Here is an 18,052-nt window from a genome sequence, read left to right as displayed (position 1 = left end):
ATGAGGTCACGCAAAACACTTTACTAACTAGTAGTAACTACCTTAATTAATCATGAATTGCAGTATTGATGCACGTTTATAAAGCATATATTATCATAGTCCCTAACCATAATTCATTATATATATATATATATATAAATGGATGAATAATGTACATCTAAATACGTTCTTAATCATTTACTTACACTTTATAAATGATTGTATTAATCATCTACAACTCCTTAATAATTGGTTTGTAATATATATATATATATATATATATATATATATATATAATACTAACGCAATCATGAAACGCATAATAGATCATCTTATTAATCAAAAATAAAACATTTATAACTTGTTAAGAATACTAATAAGTGTTAATGTAGGAACAATGCTTTATAAATGATGAATTAAGTATTTACTCATACTTAACTGATGCTTCATAGTGTGTAGTTATTATAAAGTGTTACCTAATTTGGTTATTTAATCAGACAGTCCTAAGGGGGCTGTTCCTCCTCATGCTGGATTACTGCCACTCGATGTGTTGATGTTGTGGTGTGGCATGGTGTACTGGCAGTAATGTACTCCCCTTTTAAAGGTCCACACCTTTCTTTTCTCTCTCTAGGCGTTATGGATTCAGCAAACAGTCCAAACAAGGCGAGGTAGGCTGGTCAAGGATTTGTCTTTTACAATGGAACAGTTATTTTTTTGCTTGGAGAGTTTCGCAAAGAGTATTTAATTTCCCATGTATCACTTATCAGCCCTAAACAGTAAGATGCACTCCTGTATGCTCCTTCCTCTGTCCACTCTCACCACCATTGTTACTGGGGGTTCAGTAGTGAGGCATGTCAGGAGAAGATTAGCAGACACATACATACTGGACAAGATCCCCAGCCTTTTGGCGAAACACCCCTGCACTGGGAATGTTATCATCCATGTCGCTTGTAATGACAATTCCAACCAGACTTCTGAAAATTGAAAGTGAGATTTTAGCAGACTCCTTCACTAGCTTAACTGTGGTGGGTCCTATTTCTCCATTTGGCCGAGACATCAGTCGCTTTAACCTGATCCACACAACCAAACAGGCTCGCTCACTTCTGGTCCCCAATTGCAAGCTGACTTTTTCCAAGCACCGCTGCCAGCATCCTATCCAATCATAGACTCACTAGCTCCCCCTTGAGCCCAGGTGCTCTCAAATACCATCATTCCAATTATTAGTCTAAGATCACAGCATAAAACAAACTTTTGCAGACAGAATCTCAGAACTATAGAAAGTATATTTCTGCTGTAGCTCGCCAAAACAGTTCTATCCATAACTAACATGGCTTTACTTAATGAAGGATCACTCACCACTAAGTCCTTTACAATCTATGATTTGATCTCTGAACAGCAATTGAACTTGTAGAGACATGGCTCAGCTCTAATGTCGCTGTCCTTTAAAACCTGCTCACCCAACTACAGGTTTTAATCTCAATGAGTAAAACAAATTCAGTTGCGCTTTGGTAAGTTGTGTTGGTTTCTCCACATATGCGTACACTGCATTTACTTTAAAGGCGGAGCAGGTGATACTCATACTGACAATATTGACAGGTTTTCTTTCTTAGTTTTCAGAGCTTATGTCACTCATTATCACTAACTGAGAGAATAATTATAAATGGTCATATTAATATCCATGTAAATAATGTATCTGAAACCAAAATTCCTCAATGTTTTGGACAGCCTAGAACTAATCAGCAGTAGACATTATAATGTAATTCATTCCCACGCATGTTGCTCAGAGTAATTGCAGTGACCGGCTCCTCCACAGATAGCACAGAGTCTCTCCCTAGCGCTAACGATTAGGTTACGTCATCAAGCAGTTCAATACAAATTCCCATAGCTATGCAGATGACACACAATTATACATTTGTGTTGATCCAACTAACACTGATGGCGTATCGTCTCTGACTGCTGGTAGAGTGAGAAAGAAGTGAGCTTACCAGACTTCTGTAGCTTTCCCCCCCTTTTTTAAACAAAAGAAAACAAAATGGGTTCAGTATACAGGGGATAGTAGATAGAACAATAGCATAAGAGCCCAGGGTATGTCCCACTAGACCTAAATGTTACAGATATTTAATAATAATGTGGATAAATGAAGTGATCCCGGTGGCCTTTTTGGTAGTTGAAATAGAAAGTAGTTTCACATATTGCTCAGTGTCCTTTAGGAAAACAACAAAATAAGGTTTTTATGGTTACAGTTACATTAATGAACACATTTTTCCTACATCATTATCAAATGTTATAAAAATATATGTCTACTTTTGTTAAATTTTTGAAGAAACTAAATACCACCTTTTACCATATAATGTGAAGTCTTTAGAGATATAATCAATGAGATTTTATCCAGATTTAGTTTTTGTTTGAGAACAATGCCAAAGCAGTTGAAAGAATATTCACCACAGAAAAATAAGTTTTAGTTTTTGTCTTTTTAAAATTCTGCTTATAGTGATTGTCAGGGTAATATTTCAGGACAGTTTTGAAGGACACCCCCTTAACCTCTAGGCCCGTTGCTCATCTCTTCTAAACCTCTGAACAAAACTGTCAGTGTTCAAGTTGCATTGTGGGTAATGTAGACACCAAGGTTTGACAAGGAAGAAGAATGTGGACTACATTGATCGTGACACTTCTTTTTTAAACTGTGCATCATGCGTGACAATGTTATAGGAGTGCAATGCAGGCTCAGTGGAGTGCTCTTTAACACAGGAACTGCTTGAGTAGAAGTTCCAGTAGCCTTTCCTGTCTCCCTCCTCTAGGTGGGTGAGAGGAAGGCTTCGCTAGCCAGTGGCTCTCAGGCAGCGCCCCCAGGGATGGCAGAGCTGTCAGAGGAAGACCACTTGCAGGCAGTGGAGGAGGTGAGCGCTTTATACATTACAATGACTGCATTGTACATAGAAGGTGAAAATCCACTTATAATTAATACAGGTAGCATTAAATAAAGTAGAGTACACATGCAAGCAGGGAAATTACAATTTGAATTCATTATGAATTTATTGCAGTTAAATATGAAGTGTCTTCTTGGCTTGCAAAACATAAATGTTATATACATTAAAGAAACTAGGCTGAGACAATATGGGAATATTTTCAACTAATAAGAATTTATTAAGAAAAGAATGTGTAAATAGTGGCGGGCCGTGCATTTTATACCTGGGCCTTCACTGCTGTCCTGCAGCTGAAATACCACCTTATATCCACATGATGGCGCCACAGCTACGGTTATTATTCGTTTCTAGGGCTGTAAGAATATACCAGTGGCGGGCGTCAGGGCCTGCAAAGCCTTCTCTGCTGGCCTAAACAGAATCACAAAGTTATAGCTATTTTATAATTTAATATTTTTTCTTAAATACATTTAATTTTTTCTTATATGTATTATAATTTATACAAATATTTTTCACATTATCTTATTTTCTCATTGCACAGCTACTGTGCTCCTCAGTTGCTCTGCTTCCAGTGCAGCTTGTTTTAAGTAGAGCTTTTATCCAATCAGATTTCACCTCTGTGTCTCTAGTAAGAAGAGAGGCCCCAGCCTGCAGACTCACCCAGTGCTGCCATGTGCAGTTTAAGTTGAATGGGGACGATATTGTTGATTCAACCAATCAGATCTTTAGTTTGGGATTCATGGCCCCACCAGAGCAGTTTGCAGGCCTAGTTACGTCAGCTCAGAGTCCAGATGCCTCTCTGCCAGCAAGGTGCAGAGTGTGCTGTGATTGGTCAGTGGGCGGGCACGTGACTATGTGCCCGCGAAACATGATTGCTAGCAGAGCTTTATAGCAGACAGAGTTCAAGTGGAAATATTTGAAAGACATTTTACCTAGCTTTGTTTTTTTAATATGAAATGGCGGAAGGAGGAGAAACGGATTTAGTGGCGGAGTTACTGGAAACGCTTTTCTCAAGAAGGACATTTCTGAACAAACTGGACAGTAAGAAACGACCCCACAGCTAGCAGCCCTGACCCAGCCAGGAAAAGGATTTGTATGCAGCGTCAGAAGCGTTGCACATGTTATGGCTGGGAATGTGTTTCATTTTAACTGAGCGTCGGTACTTTTGGAGACTCGAGGGGATCTACAACTCACAACCGCGGCCCGCCCTTCGCCGGTCCACGGCCGAAGACGACCACCGAACGCGGTCGAAAACGGACCACCGACCGGCCGCGGAAGACGGACAAGCGACCTGCAGCGGAAGACAACCGAACGTCGGTCGAAGACGACGACCGAACAGCGGCGGACCACGGACAACCGACCGGCGGCGGATCCGGTTGGACTTCTTACTGGAACTGATGTACTGGGATTAAACTCTTTGTCAGCATAGACAGCATTTGGTAAGTGAACTTCGTTTGTTTACCTCTACTGTTCATTTGTCTATCGTGGCGTTTTTATGAATAGTATTTGAATGGCTCGTGCTGTGTGGTGGAATGCGTGGATCCGCTGCAGGTCTGCTGGATTGATTTGTTGCTTTGTTGTCATATGAATATATACGACTGCTCTTGTGAGTTTGTCATTGTGTTACATTGATTTGGACTATATTGTCCGTTAATGACGCAGCGTCCCGTCATGCTCGTATTCATGTATCTGCACATTTTATTTCATTTGTCAAATGTTGCAGTGTTATATGAATATGCGGCTTTTACACGAAACAAATAATAACCCGTAGCTGTGACGTCATAATGAGGTTATTAGAAGTGGAGAACAGCACTGAAGGCCCAGGTATAAAATCCACGGCCCGCCACTGGAATATACATATTCGTATTAAACCGTTCAGTACGAGGCTTACAAACCGAACTATACGTTTCAATAATACTAGTGCATTTGGAAAATGCAGAAGCTTAAATTGTAGGAAATATAATGTTTTCTGCGCTCACGTAGGAGACAATGGGCTGTGTGACCTCTGAACCGGAATAAAAAGAACCACAACAAAAATCAGCTGGTGCTCCGCAAGTGTTCTGGGAAGCTACGCTAACTAGCTTAACAGGAAATAAACAGCAGCAACACGCATTCTGCTACACACTCAAGGGCCATTCAGATATTAGATATAAAAAAACGAACCAGTTACTTACCAAATGCTGATCACATCCTCCTTTCTTTGTTGACAAAGATTTTAATCCCAGTTAAATCCCAACTCACAAATCCGTTTCTCCTCCTCTTTCAGCCATTGAGTTTTAAAAAAACAAAGCTAGGTAAAACAAATTAACAAGCAAATGAAAAAAATTTAATTTCTTCCATATCTTTCAATTTGAACTCTCACTACTCAGACTAAGCCTCTGCTGTAAGTTTCGTTTCACGATAGTCACATGCTCGCCCACTGACCAATCACAGCACACGCTGCACCTCACTGCAGAGCTGCTCCAGAAAACTGAGCTGCACGTAATGCTGATGTGCTTATAGGCCAGCTAGAAGGTTCTGGCATGTCAAAGAATACACCCAACATGTCAAACTAAAGATCTGATTGGTTGAACACTATGACAATCAACAATATCGTCCCCATGCACTTAAACTGCACATGTATGCACTGGTGAGTCTGCAGGCCTGGGGCCTCTCTTCTTACCTAGAGACACAGAGGTGAAATCTGATTGGATAAAAGCTCTACTTAAAACAAGCTGCACTGAAGCAGAGCAACTGAGGAGCACAGTAGCTGTGCAATTAGAAAATAAGATAATGGGAAAAATATTTTTATAAATTATAATACATGTATTGCATATTAAATTATAAAATAGCTATAACTTTGTGATTCTGTTTAGGCCAGCAGAGAAGGCTTTGCAGGCCCTGACGGCCCACCACTGGTAAATAGTGATTAATAATCCTAAGAGCAAGTTGTTACTTATCATGAAGCTCAGGAGGTAGAGCGGGTTGTCCTTTAACCACAATGTTGGCCGTTCGATCATGTCTACATGTCAAAATGTCACTGAGCGAGACGCCGAACTAAACAGTGAAGCTGCTCCCAGGGTGCTTCATAGCAGCCTAAAGCTTCGTACTAGAAAATACTAGGGGTGGGAATCACCAGAGATCCCACGATACGATATTATCACAATACTTGGGTCACGATACGATATTATCACGATACTGCGATATGCTGAGTATTGCGATAACATATATTGCGATTTATTACTTTGTTCAACTTTGTTTGTTTCGCAAATGATGTCCCCAAAGGAAAACTGTGTCAACATGTTTTATCTAATAAGATAAAGTTTTCAGTCTGTTCATCTCACTTCAGTCATTTTTATTGCAGCAAAATAGGATTGTCAAGCAGACAGACTGACCAACACTGTCATAAATGTTGCATGCACATGACAAACTGAACTGTTTGTATTACAGTCTACATCAGTGGTCGCCAACCCGTCGATCGCGATCGACAGGTCGATCTCGGAGACTTTCCCTGTCGCTCTCCAAAATAAAATAAAAATAAATTCCAAAAAAAAAGAAGAAAAATCCTGTGCTTTTATTTTGAAGGGGATTTTGTCTGCAGCCTGTCTGCTCATCATCTCCGCTTGTGTGCACGTCTCAGAACGCACAACTGGTGGGCCCCACCGAGGCGGGTCTATGAAGCAGTTTAGCCAATTGCTGATTAAAGATATAAATGAGTGACATACAATTTAGCCAATCAGTGTCTTCAAATAGATTCAGAGTGGGGCCAAAACGATCTGGCCCCAAGCTGCGCGTTCTCGTCAGGAGAAGTCTCTACAGGCGAGCGCCAGCGCCAGCGCGAGCACTGCTCCTCCAAGACCCGTTTGAGAGGAGAAGTTTGGCGGAGATTCTGCAGTTAAAGAGCTGATCCCAGATCAGCCTGACCTCACAATCAGACAGCAGACTAGCGGGAAAGGGAAGCAGAACATGAAGCTTCTCTACTAGCTGCACCAGACAGGTTTGGCTAGCTGGATGCAGTCATGCTAATAACTTATTTAGCTTTTTAAAACAACGGGGACAGATCCAGCACGGACAGTTAGTGAGTGAGGGATGAGGAGGTAAGGAAACATGAGAACACCAGAGTAGGGAGTGAGGGATGAGGAGGTAAGGAGACAGACACCTCACAGACTGCCTCAGACTGGCTGTCTGTGCTTATGAGCCGAACTACAAGGCACTCACAGACAGTGTTCAGTCACAGCATCACACTGACTTGAGTCACATGACTTCTGATGGCATTGTGATGGGACACAGAGCTGAACTGCACTTACATTAGTTGCACTGACTGAGAATTTTGTCAGTGTTGTGTTGTAACGTCAGTTGATAAATACAACAGTTAATATTGGTCGTTCATCCAGCCTGCTCATTGCAAATGTTCATATTGTGTGCGGTTAACAAATAATTTCCTTTTTATGTTGCACTGAAATTAAGTCATTCTAATTCTTGGTCACATCAATTTGAAAGCTGGACCAAAGTGTTTGATTTCATTCAATTAGGCCAAATAAAAAGCCTCAAGTTATAAGTACGGTCTGGACAGTCTTTTTCTCTCAATGCCTCAATAAGTAGATCTTGCCTGTCACCAAGGCAGAGGTCAGGGATCTTGGGCTTAAAAAGGTTGGTGACCAATGGTCTACATCGTCCAACTTAACTGAATGCAAACGTGTCTATAACTTATATAAGTACGATATAAGAGTTATATAACTCAGTATAACTTGCGATGCGTGGACATCGAGGGCAGGGAACCAGTTATGCGCTGCACTCTCCCCATGAGCCTGGCTGCTGTTGGCAGATGTAACGCCCGTTGTGAGGCCAGATTGAGCGTGTGAGCGAAACACTTCACATGCAGGAATCCCGCTAACTGAACAGCAACGCCCACGCCGCCGTTAGAAGCGTTGTCGGTTACAACCACCAGGTCTTTGTCGGCAATCCCCCATTCTTATGCTGCATTTTACAGGAGGTCTGTCATGTTTGCCCCGGTGTGACTTACGTGTACTGCTCTAGTTTGGAGAACGTGAGACAGCAGTCGCCAGTCCTCTGTGAGATATTGTGCTGTTATAGTCACATAGGAATCTGTTCTGCTCCGACACAATGTTGACTCTGTGTCGTGTATTGGGCTTTGCAGTCAGCTAAACTCTTCATCATACTCTTCCTCCAAGGAACAGACCAGCGTGTTGTATATGGACAGGTTTAATATGAAGAAGTGTGAAACTACAAAACAAACATACAATCACATATTAGTTTTGATCAAACTTAAATACTGTGTATAACAATACTGGAAACGTACATTGCTGTGCCATCTACATATCTTCATCAGTTACATGTTGCACACGTCATCAAACTATTTCTGATTAGAACCAACTAACAAAATAAACCCTCAGAAATACCTAAAGCTATAAAAGTAAATCATACTCACTGGCATTGCCACTCAGAGGGTCAGAAAATGCAGGATGAATGTGATTGCACAATCACTTGAATACAACGGAGTCATGTTGTCAACAAACCAGGAAAAGGAATCCGTTACTTCCTGTCACATGTGCCACGCATAGTAGGTGAACACTGCAGTATCTACTCCTAACACTAGGCGGCAGTATTTGAACAGTGTGAGCGAAAACACGTAATACCATAACGTAACACTAGGTGGTAGTAATTCCTTCAAATAAAATACAAGTCATTACAGAATCCACTGCGCTTAACGTCAACGCATCGCAAGTTAATGCAACTCTTACTGCTGTACTCAAAGATTCCTCCACTTTAAGCTTCACTTCTCTGTAGAGCTTGGGCATGGCTGTGTCTGTGAAAAAACGCCGCGACGGCCTTCCTTGTTAAAAAAAAATCCAAATAAGTCCAGACTTCTGATTCAAACGCAGACTGCGCATTTCTGATTTCTTTCTCCAATGTCTCATCTTTGTTTTGACCAACTTTCTACCAATCAAGCTGACCCGGGACCTCTGCTGACCTCACCAGAATACAACTCAGCTCCATCTAGTGGACTGAAAAAGCAATTGATTTTATTTTTATAGTACCAAAAAGTTTATAGTTTATATAATAAAAGATTGATACTTGGCTTCCGTGTATCGATACAATATCGCCACGCAAAATATCGCGATGCTATGCTGTATCGATATTTTCCCCCACCCCTAGAAAATACCCTAAGATGTGTTTTTTGTTTAGTGTGTGTGTCTCTTCATGTATTTATGTACTTATTTTCTACTATTTCATCCCTCAGTGAAGCACCTTGAATCACTGTTGTATGAGATTATGCTGATAAAGCTGACCATGAACTTCCTGCCTTAAAAGTGATGTAACTGAGGTTGTTTTTTTCTCTTAGATGCGAATCAAAACACTGATGACCAGCATGGCTGCCATGGCTAATGAAGAGGTAGACAAAAGTCTGTTTTTCTTTTCATTTTTGGACTGTTTAGAATTGGATCACCACATTACTATCCTGCTTATCTGGGCTCAAATTTCACAAAGTTGATCCTGTCTACAATACTATTAATTATTCTGAGCTCTTTTTAATGATCTGTTAATTGAATATTTTTTATACCACTGCATTCACTGTAAACGGAACAAGGAAATGGCTAAAACATGCATGTGAATTGTGGAATTAATTCTTGTTCTCTTTTCTCCTTCCTTGTGCAGGGGAAGCTGACAGCGAGTGCAGTGGGTCAGATAGTGGGACTGCAGTCTGAGGAGATCAAACAGATGGTCTCTGAGTACGCTGAGAAGGTGAGCAATAATCAGGTCTAATGATGAGGGACCGTATTATAACTCTTACAATAAAATACGATAAATCTTTCCTGTTTATTAAATATGTCTTCGGCTCACCAAACACAAGAAACAAAAACATAAAAGTTAGTAACAAATACATAGACTGGTCATATTACACATACTGACAGTTCATGTCAGTTTTAAAGATGCAGCGCACTTTCAAACTAGTACTGTTGGGAAAGTTTCCCTGAGATGAGAAAGGGTCCTCATCCTTGAAGCCCTTTCTCTCGCAAGAGTGAAACATGAAATAATACTATGAATTAGTGCTATACTATGCATTTTATGACCAAAATATATATCACGGTATTTTGCATAACTTTGACGGTACCACGGTATATCACGGTATTCTTTTAAAACTCATAAACCTCACCACAAGGCCAAGTGTGCGGAAGAGAAACACTTTTATTTCAATGTTTTCGCAGCACTGGTTTAGGAATGCGGTCTTTTCAACAATTTCAATTGTTAAAATTGACCGGAGATATTTGACTTTCACACATAGATTCTCATGAGATCTGCTCTATGATGTCTTTCCTTGTCTCTCCTCCCTGTGTCACGGTGTGGGTACATCTCACTGGAGTAAGGAAATGTTTCAGAATACCCTTATTTGATTGGCTAAACTGCATCACGTGACGTGATTTACAACGCATTGGTCAGCGTTTTTCCTGCACCGCTTAACAAGCACCTTAACAAGCGCCGTAAATGCTGGAAAGGCGCGTGAATGAGTGCGCTGCATAAGGCAAAGGCCCGCAACCCACTGAAAACGGGTCCGCGGCGACCCACCAGTTGAGAATCTCTGGTCTACAGGATTGTGACGAGCGGTGAACAGCTGTTTGTGTGGCGTGTCTTCCGTCTCTTCCGCTTTCCTTCACCTACATTCCCCTGGGTCCTAAGTCCCTCCCTTTACAGCGTCTTATCACCCTCTATATACCAACGTACATCTATTACAAATGCCACACATATTAAACGTAATCAGCGTTGCATATGTGCATCTCCGGTCTGTCTATGTTCATCCTGCATCAATCTGTTCTGTTCTTTAATGTAACGTTGTGCACGTGATGAGCCTCTCCCAGCTGTAAGCAGACTGTTGTGCTGGCAGGCGAGTGAGCTGTACCCAGCATGCAGTTCGGCGGTGAAATTTTATAAATGTACAATTATTAGTGTTACAAATTGTTTCTGTGTCATAAACTGTTGTGTCGTGGTGTTTTGCCCTGTTAAATAGCGTTAGTTGTGGGTTGTTAATTGTTGTGTTATAAAGTTAGAACCATGATCAAGGGTCCCTCTCAATACAGTTAAAAGAACTAGCTCCGACTGTGACGCAAGCGAACAATGTATTTTGCCACCTGCAGAAGATTGTCAGTTGTTGATAGGCTGTGCTCCGGTATGACGGTAGTACGGGAAATTAATACCGTTTGAACCGGTATACCGCCCAGCACTACTATGAAGTGTAAAGTTGTTGTAGTTTATCTATTGGTCACATACTTACACACTCTCTCAGTCACTCTGTTTTGACGGAGATCATTCAAAAAGAGTATCTGATGCTGTGAACACGTGATTGTCTTGACCTCAAGTAAAAGACAACCCCCACTTTTTCAAACATAATTTCCTGAATTCTTATATTCAGGCCAGTACAGTCATTTTAGTTTAAAGGAGCAGAAGGAAAAAAACAAATCTATATTATGTGGAGTATGAATTAAGGATTGTCACAGTCTGATGAAAGAAGCTGCTCTGAAGTCTGGTGGTACGGCAGCTGATACTTCTGTATCTCTTTCCAGACAGCAGCAGGTGAACAGGATGTAGCTGGGTGGGTTTTGTCTTTTAATATCCCTTTAGCTCTTTGCAGGCTCCTCTTCTCACCAATATCACTGATGCTCAGTAGATGGTACTGATGAGGGCTTAATCACCCGCTGTAGAGCCCTCCTGTACTGGGATGTGCAGATCCTATGCCAGTTTGTAATGTTTCAGTCAGAAGGCATTCTATTGCTCCTCTCTTCTTAGGTTTCCTGAAGAAAAACAGCAGTTTCTGAGCTTTCTTCACCAGGATGGAGATGTGTGAGGACCATGTTGTTTGTGATGCTGATTTCCAGGAACTCAAAGCTGTTCACTTGCTCCACCTCATGTAGACAGGGATGTGTGTCTTCACCTCCTTTTTTCTAAAGTCAATCAGCTCCTTGCTTTTACTGACGTTGAGCAGCAGGTTGTTCTCTGAGCTCCACTCTGAAGGTTGTTGATTTCCTCTCTATATGAAGTGTCATAGTTGTTTGTGTTCTCTGCAAACTTCACAACAGAGTTCTCTTCATGTTTGGGGTAGCAGTCGTGGGTGTACAGTGTGAACAGCAGGAGGCTGAGCTCACAGCTCTGGGGGGCTCCGGTGTTCAACACTAGAGTGGAGGAGGTGCTGGGGTCTCTTTGTGAGGAAGTCTAATGACCAGTTCCAGAGTGAGGTACTCAAGTTCACCAATCAGTTTCATGGGGGAGATTGTGTTGAAGGCTGAGCTGAAATCAACAAACAACATTCTGAACTCTCTCCTGTGACAGTGCTATGTTGAAAATATCAGTGAATATCAGTTAGCTGGTCAGTACATGTTGTTAGTACACTACCAGGATGTTATCAGGCCCAGCAGCTTCACATCCTCTGTGGATCCTGACAGTGTCCGGTCCAGACGTGACAGCTGACTCTTCGTTAAGTAGATCAAATCGAGCATTAAAGATGTTCAGCACATCTGTGAACGTGGCCTCACACATGATGGGGCGCTCCTGCATGTAGCCTGTGACATTGTGGATCTCCTGCCTCATGTCTTTAGTGTTGTTGGTGTTGAGGTCTCTCATCAGTCTCTCTTGACTCCTCCTCTTTGCCTCCTTGATGCCAGCGTTCAATCTTGCTCTGGCGATGCTGGATGCTTCCTTCCAGCTGGCTCTCAGCACTCACCTCTCCTCTCATCCAGGCTTTCTGGTTCTGGAATCATTGTATTGTCTTTGTGATCACTACAATGAACACGTTTGCTGATATTGATGTCACTGTTGGTGTCTGTACATCAAACAGTCCTTTAGAGCAGCTGTAGCTTCATCTGTCCACACTCTCACTGTTTTTCTGATGGTTATGCCCGTTTAATCAGCTGGGCGGAAGTATCTAGCAGAAGCAGGGAAATATGATCTGATGGTCCAAAGCAGGGCGGGGGAGGGCTTTGCAGCTGTCAGGAATATTTGTGTGAACACGGTCCAGTGTATTGTTTCCTCTGGTGGAGATTTAATAAAAATACCATCTGGTTGTTTTGTCATGTGTCTGCTGATGACCATCAACCAACCATTTTTTTGTAGCTGCAACAAAAACACTGGTGAATTCTGTGGGCAGATAATATGGCCGGCATCATGATGTTAAAAATTGACATCATGGAAACATTGTCCATGAACTTTAACTACGTTTGAGCATCATTGGTGTAAACACTCCACTCTTCTTACCAGAGGCTTGAGTATACAGTCTTGATCCGGGATGATGAAGCCTGGTTTCCAATCAAGATTTCCTAAGTCCTATTTCCTCCATCTTATTTTAGCTAACCTTAAGTCCTGGCTGCTTAGCTTTTATCCCGGCTCTTCCTCTCATCCTGAGTCGGTCACGACACTTTTGATGGTGTTTGATTAGGCCAGTCTAGCTGAGTGGTTGGAAGATTTTGTGGATGGGAATCGGGTCAAGATCTGCTGCACGTAATCCATTCCTCGTACTTACTTCTCCGATGTTGAGTATTTTTGTCTTAAATGTAGCAAAGTCTTTGAGAGATAGTTGCCCCCACCGCATCTGCAAGTACGCCAATGCCATAAAAATACATATTTAACGAGTAGCAGGGGCACAGAGATTGTGCCATGTAGATTTAAGACATGTTCTGGGCAATATACCTTTCTGTACATTTCAGCAGTAGAGTAGAATAGACTTTCAGTAGAAATACAATCAAATATAATCAGTCCTGTCACAAGTTTTAACAGCATGTGGGAAATGGTTATTTGAACAAAATGAGAGAATCATTTAGAACAGTACGTGGTGTTTGTATGTGTGTGAGCATGGTACACATGCCTGCATGTATGCACACAGGGCGTGGTCGCTTTGTTGGTGTGACAGGCGCCTGGTGAGAGAGCCTCTGGGTGTATGTGTATAGTATTATATTTATGGATGTAAATAGGTGGGAAGTGTGTACATATGTGTAGCTTATGCATGTATGTACTGTAGGTGTGTTTATAGAAGGATTTATTTATTTGTGATGTAGACTATGATGGGTACCGTAGTCATCTCTGACTTGGATTGCTGTCTTTGTATTCCTGGAAAGAGAACCACAATGGAAATGTTATCTTTAAACGTTATTGTGTTAACTTCAACATTTTTCAATGAATATGTATTAGTGTATCATTTTATAAAAGTCTATTTTGACGCGACATACTAGAGAAGTAATGTCTTGCTCGAGGACACTTGAGCAGGATGTATGCTTATAAACTGGGGCCTTCTGCATATTATGATACAGCATTTTGTAAATGTTTAGGCGACCTCTGTGTTTTTCATGATTCAGACCATGATAATAAAATATAGGTTATCATGATCCTAGAGAAAGAAAGAATTGAAATGCCCGGATCTCAACTAAACTGAGCTATTAAAATCACAATGAAAAACATTACAAGCTTATTTTTTTTCTTAAGTCTGTGCATTTTTGTTGGTACAGGTGAAGTGAAACATGGAGAGGAATAAATCAAAAGTGTATTGGTTTATTACAAACATTTGTAGATGCATTTACAAAACACCGCACACACCCATTCAAGCAGCTTGTGTTTGCTTTAATAAAAAGCTTTTATGCTATTGTTCTTTTCTGTTAGCATTTTCTTGTTGCAACTTACTGTACTGCATCTCCCCTATGTCCCTGCAGCAGTCGGAGCTGTCGTCAGAGGAGCGTTCGGAGCGCTATGGCCCACTGCAGCAGCACCGCAGGGCAGTGGCCTCACTCAACAAACAGATCCAGCAGAAGACTAAACAACTGGAGGAGGTCAGCTGTGATTCAATGTATACTCCGCACACACCAAGCTGATTACTCCAATGTATTAACATCTCATTACAACCAGAGCCACTGTTATCCCGAAGTGTAAAATCTACACAGGAATTTGTCGGTGGCATCGCAGAAACCAATTTACAATTGATGTATTTCTTTAAGTACAGCATCCATATGTAGAACAGAAGGCAGAGGACCTCTCATAGAGTAGAAAACACATGCAGTACTTCTATATTATATGCATTCAGCATACACTTAGCTGGTAGGACACCTTTAAAATGAAGTGATCAGGGTAGCTATCATTAACAAGTATTTGTTTTTTGACAGCTACAAGCCAAGTATGCAGAGGTGAAAACAGGCTGTGATGATGCCAAGACCAATCTAATTGAGGTAAGACGAGGTGATAATACCTGCAGCCAGCTGACAGGTTTGCTTGTTTGTAAGCATGCGTGTGCTCGTATTATATTGGCAGACACCTGGAACAATGGATAACTGAGTGTAAAAGACTGACAGTGGAATATTTTATATTGATTTGGAAGCACTAAACCATATCAAAGGTTGCTGAATTTTCACATGGTATGTATCTTGATTGTGTATTTTGAGATGGGCCTAGCAGCTGTCAGCATCTGCTGTCATAAACAAATCTCCTCAAACCCCATATTAACCCTGATTAAAACCAAATGGCCCTGACATTATGGTTTGGCATCATTTGGCAACATTGATTATGTAAGGAATAATGTTCGACCAGGTGTCCATTATCAGGAATTAATAGACTTTGTGGAAGCTATTAGTTCCTTATAATGGACACCTCAAAGGCCATTATCTCGCTTATAGCTTGGTCAGTTGCCAAAGAAAAGAAAAATTTTGTAACAAAATTTCTCCAGAAGCCATTCACTTTACTCGGTAACCCTGAGGGTTTGCCAACACCTTCTCATAAGAAAGCTAACGTTATGCTAGCAAGATTTAAAGTCAATGAGATTGCGTACTGTTGACGGTAAATATAATTTGACACTATGTTTAACAAGACCAGCTTACTATCCAGCCATGTCATTATCCCATAATCAATATCAATATTTTCACAAAATCTTGATTAGCATAATGCTAGTATAAAGCTTACGTGATGCTTGCAAGATTTAAAGTCAATGACATCACGTACCATTGACAAACGGTAAATATAATACAACTGTTTAACGACAAGACTAGCTAGCTATCCAGTCATGTCATTGTCCCCAAAACAGTATCAATATTTTCATGAACAAATGAGAGTCCATGTCTACTGTCAGCCGCAGCCTGGAGTAGCAAGTTGAGTAGTGAATGGGATGTAGGAGTCGATCGCTTAAATGTGTCCTTAAGTTCAGAAGGGCAGTTTTTTTCTTGTGTTACAGTCACTGATGGACGACACTCGTTGTTGTAAATAAGATATTCAAATGTATTCATTTTTTACATTTAATGCAGCCAGCACATTCATTTAGAACAGTGAACAGACATTTTAACTGGTACTACATAGTAGGTGTTCATAATCAGGAATTAATGGTTACCCTGCAGCCAATCAGAATCGAGTATTCACCCAGACCATGGTATAAATGCATTAAGCCATTTATAGTCATTTGAAAAAAAGGTGGTCATGGATGTGTTTAAAAAAAACATCAGGAAACATTTTATGAAATGAACAATGGCAAATCTTTTTGTCAAACTGTTGCTTCCATTTGTGCTTCTTCCAAGGCTAAAGCGCACTCCAAGAAAGTGGAGAAAGAGCTGAAGTGCTTAGACGAGATGGAGGAGCAGGCTGACAGCAGGTGAGTGCTACAGTGTAAACGAGTAACTATCACACATTCACCGTGCTTGGTGCTCTGCTGCTCTGTCTCAGACAAAGTGCCCTCATTATGCTCTGCCACTAGAAGAGTGTTGTGCTCTGAATAACCCAATGGCACAATCCAAACGGTCTACTTTGTGCCCAAGTGCGCTCTGGAGAAAAACTGTATTACAGCACTTTTTTCCAGGAATGTTGCCACAGACACCCAGTTTGTAATACTGAAAATATATAAATATTGCAATACTTTCATCAGTGGGCCATAGGCCCAGCCACCATTGTTTTACCTTCTTCAGCCACAGATAGTGACTTAACGTGCATTAATTTTAATGAAAATCTTCAAAATCTCTCCAACTATTCAGGTTCAGCAGTTTGTAACTAAGTTTATTAACCTCTTGTGGTAACTGGGAGGAATGGCAGCTACACTGGTGGTGCCATAAGCCCCTTTCAGACATGAAGTACATCACCTGTTTGAGTGTTTTTTGTCCTTCCACGGGCTGCATCACTGAAGGATTTTCAAACTTATTTTGCCATCAAGGCTTTAATTATGCGTATGAGGAATCCTTTTACACAAAATAGATAAGGGTGCTTATTCAGACATGAGACCAACATGTTAAACTGCCATCAGATTAGCATAAAGGGGTGCATGTCTGAAAGGGTTGGTAGACTAAAAAAGCATGAATTTGGTGTCAGTGATACCACCCATATGTTTACAAAGGGAAGCAACAACTTTTGTTGCTTTGAAGCTGACTGGCTCTGCCGTAGAACGGCTCATCCTTCAATCAAAGGATCGGTGGTTCAATGACGATGTGTCCTTGCGCAAGACACCCATAGACACCTGCGGTGTATGCATGGTTAGTCCTGATGGGCAGGTGGCACCTTGCATGGTAGTCAGTGTATGAATGGATGAATGACAGGGTTAAAGCACTTTGAGTGGTCAGAAGAATAGAAGTGCTAGACAAGTACAACTACAGAAAGATGAAGAACATTGGAATGTGATAATAATGATAAATAAATATTATCCTTTAACTCTTGACTGATACACTTCTTCCAGAAACTATTCTCATGACTACCAGGTCATGAAGTGGCTGGACTCTCAATTTACCACTTACCTGATGCCAAAACAGCACTACCAATGCCCCCACCCTTTAGATGTTAGACAGGTTCAAACTCTCCTTTACGGTACAATTCAATACAATCAAACTGCTCCTGTGCACAGAGCTAATGTTCTTCCCATTTTAGTGGGTATGGTTACGTATGAAAGTTTGCTACATAAAGAAAAGTATCTAAGCACAATCAAGAAAATATAAGTAGAGGACTGAAAGCAGAAGTCCTGATAGACTGATATAGTAGATCTTTACATCATTATTACTTTGGCAATAGCCTAATGTATCAGATTGCAACCAATGACTTCTAACTAATGGTTCATTTGCCATTTACTTTATCTTTTAGATATGACTTTGACAATCTCAGCTACGCTAGAACAAAATCTTTAGGCTGCATGTTAGCCCAGCCATAGTCCAAAAATGTATTAT

General features: G+C 41.0%; 1 protein-coding gene across 4 annotated transcripts in view; it reads left to right on the top strand.

Moving 5' to 3' along the window:
* ccdc93 (CCC complex scaffolding subunit CCDC93) overlaps nucleotides 1-18,052 on the top strand; it is a 46,617-nt gene that overhangs the window by 8,817 nt on the left and 19,748 nt on the right. For all 4 annotated transcript variants that reach the window (XM_079169915.1, XM_079169914.1, XM_079169913.1 and 1 more), the window contains 7 exons: nucleotides 611-647; nucleotides 2,778-2,876; nucleotides 9,244-9,294; nucleotides 9,558-9,644; nucleotides 14,588-14,704; nucleotides 15,035-15,097; nucleotides 16,430-16,503. In XM_079169915.1, the coding sequence (XP_079026041.1) occupies nucleotides 611-647; nucleotides 2,778-2,876; nucleotides 9,244-9,294; nucleotides 9,558-9,644; nucleotides 14,588-14,704; nucleotides 15,035-15,097; nucleotides 16,430-16,503 (528 nt within the window). The remainder of the gene's footprint in view (nucleotides 1-610; nucleotides 648-2,777; nucleotides 2,877-9,243; nucleotides 9,295-9,557; nucleotides 9,645-14,587; nucleotides 14,705-15,034; nucleotides 15,098-16,429; nucleotides 16,504-18,052) is intronic.

This window comes from Pholis gunnellus (assembly GCF_910591455.1).
Source record: "Pholis gunnellus genome assembly, chromosome: 12".
In the NCBI taxonomy this organism is placed as follows: Eukaryota; Metazoa; Chordata; class Actinopteri; order Perciformes; family Pholidae; genus Pholis; species Pholis gunnellus.
This window is presented reverse-complemented; position numbering and strand designations above follow the sequence as displayed.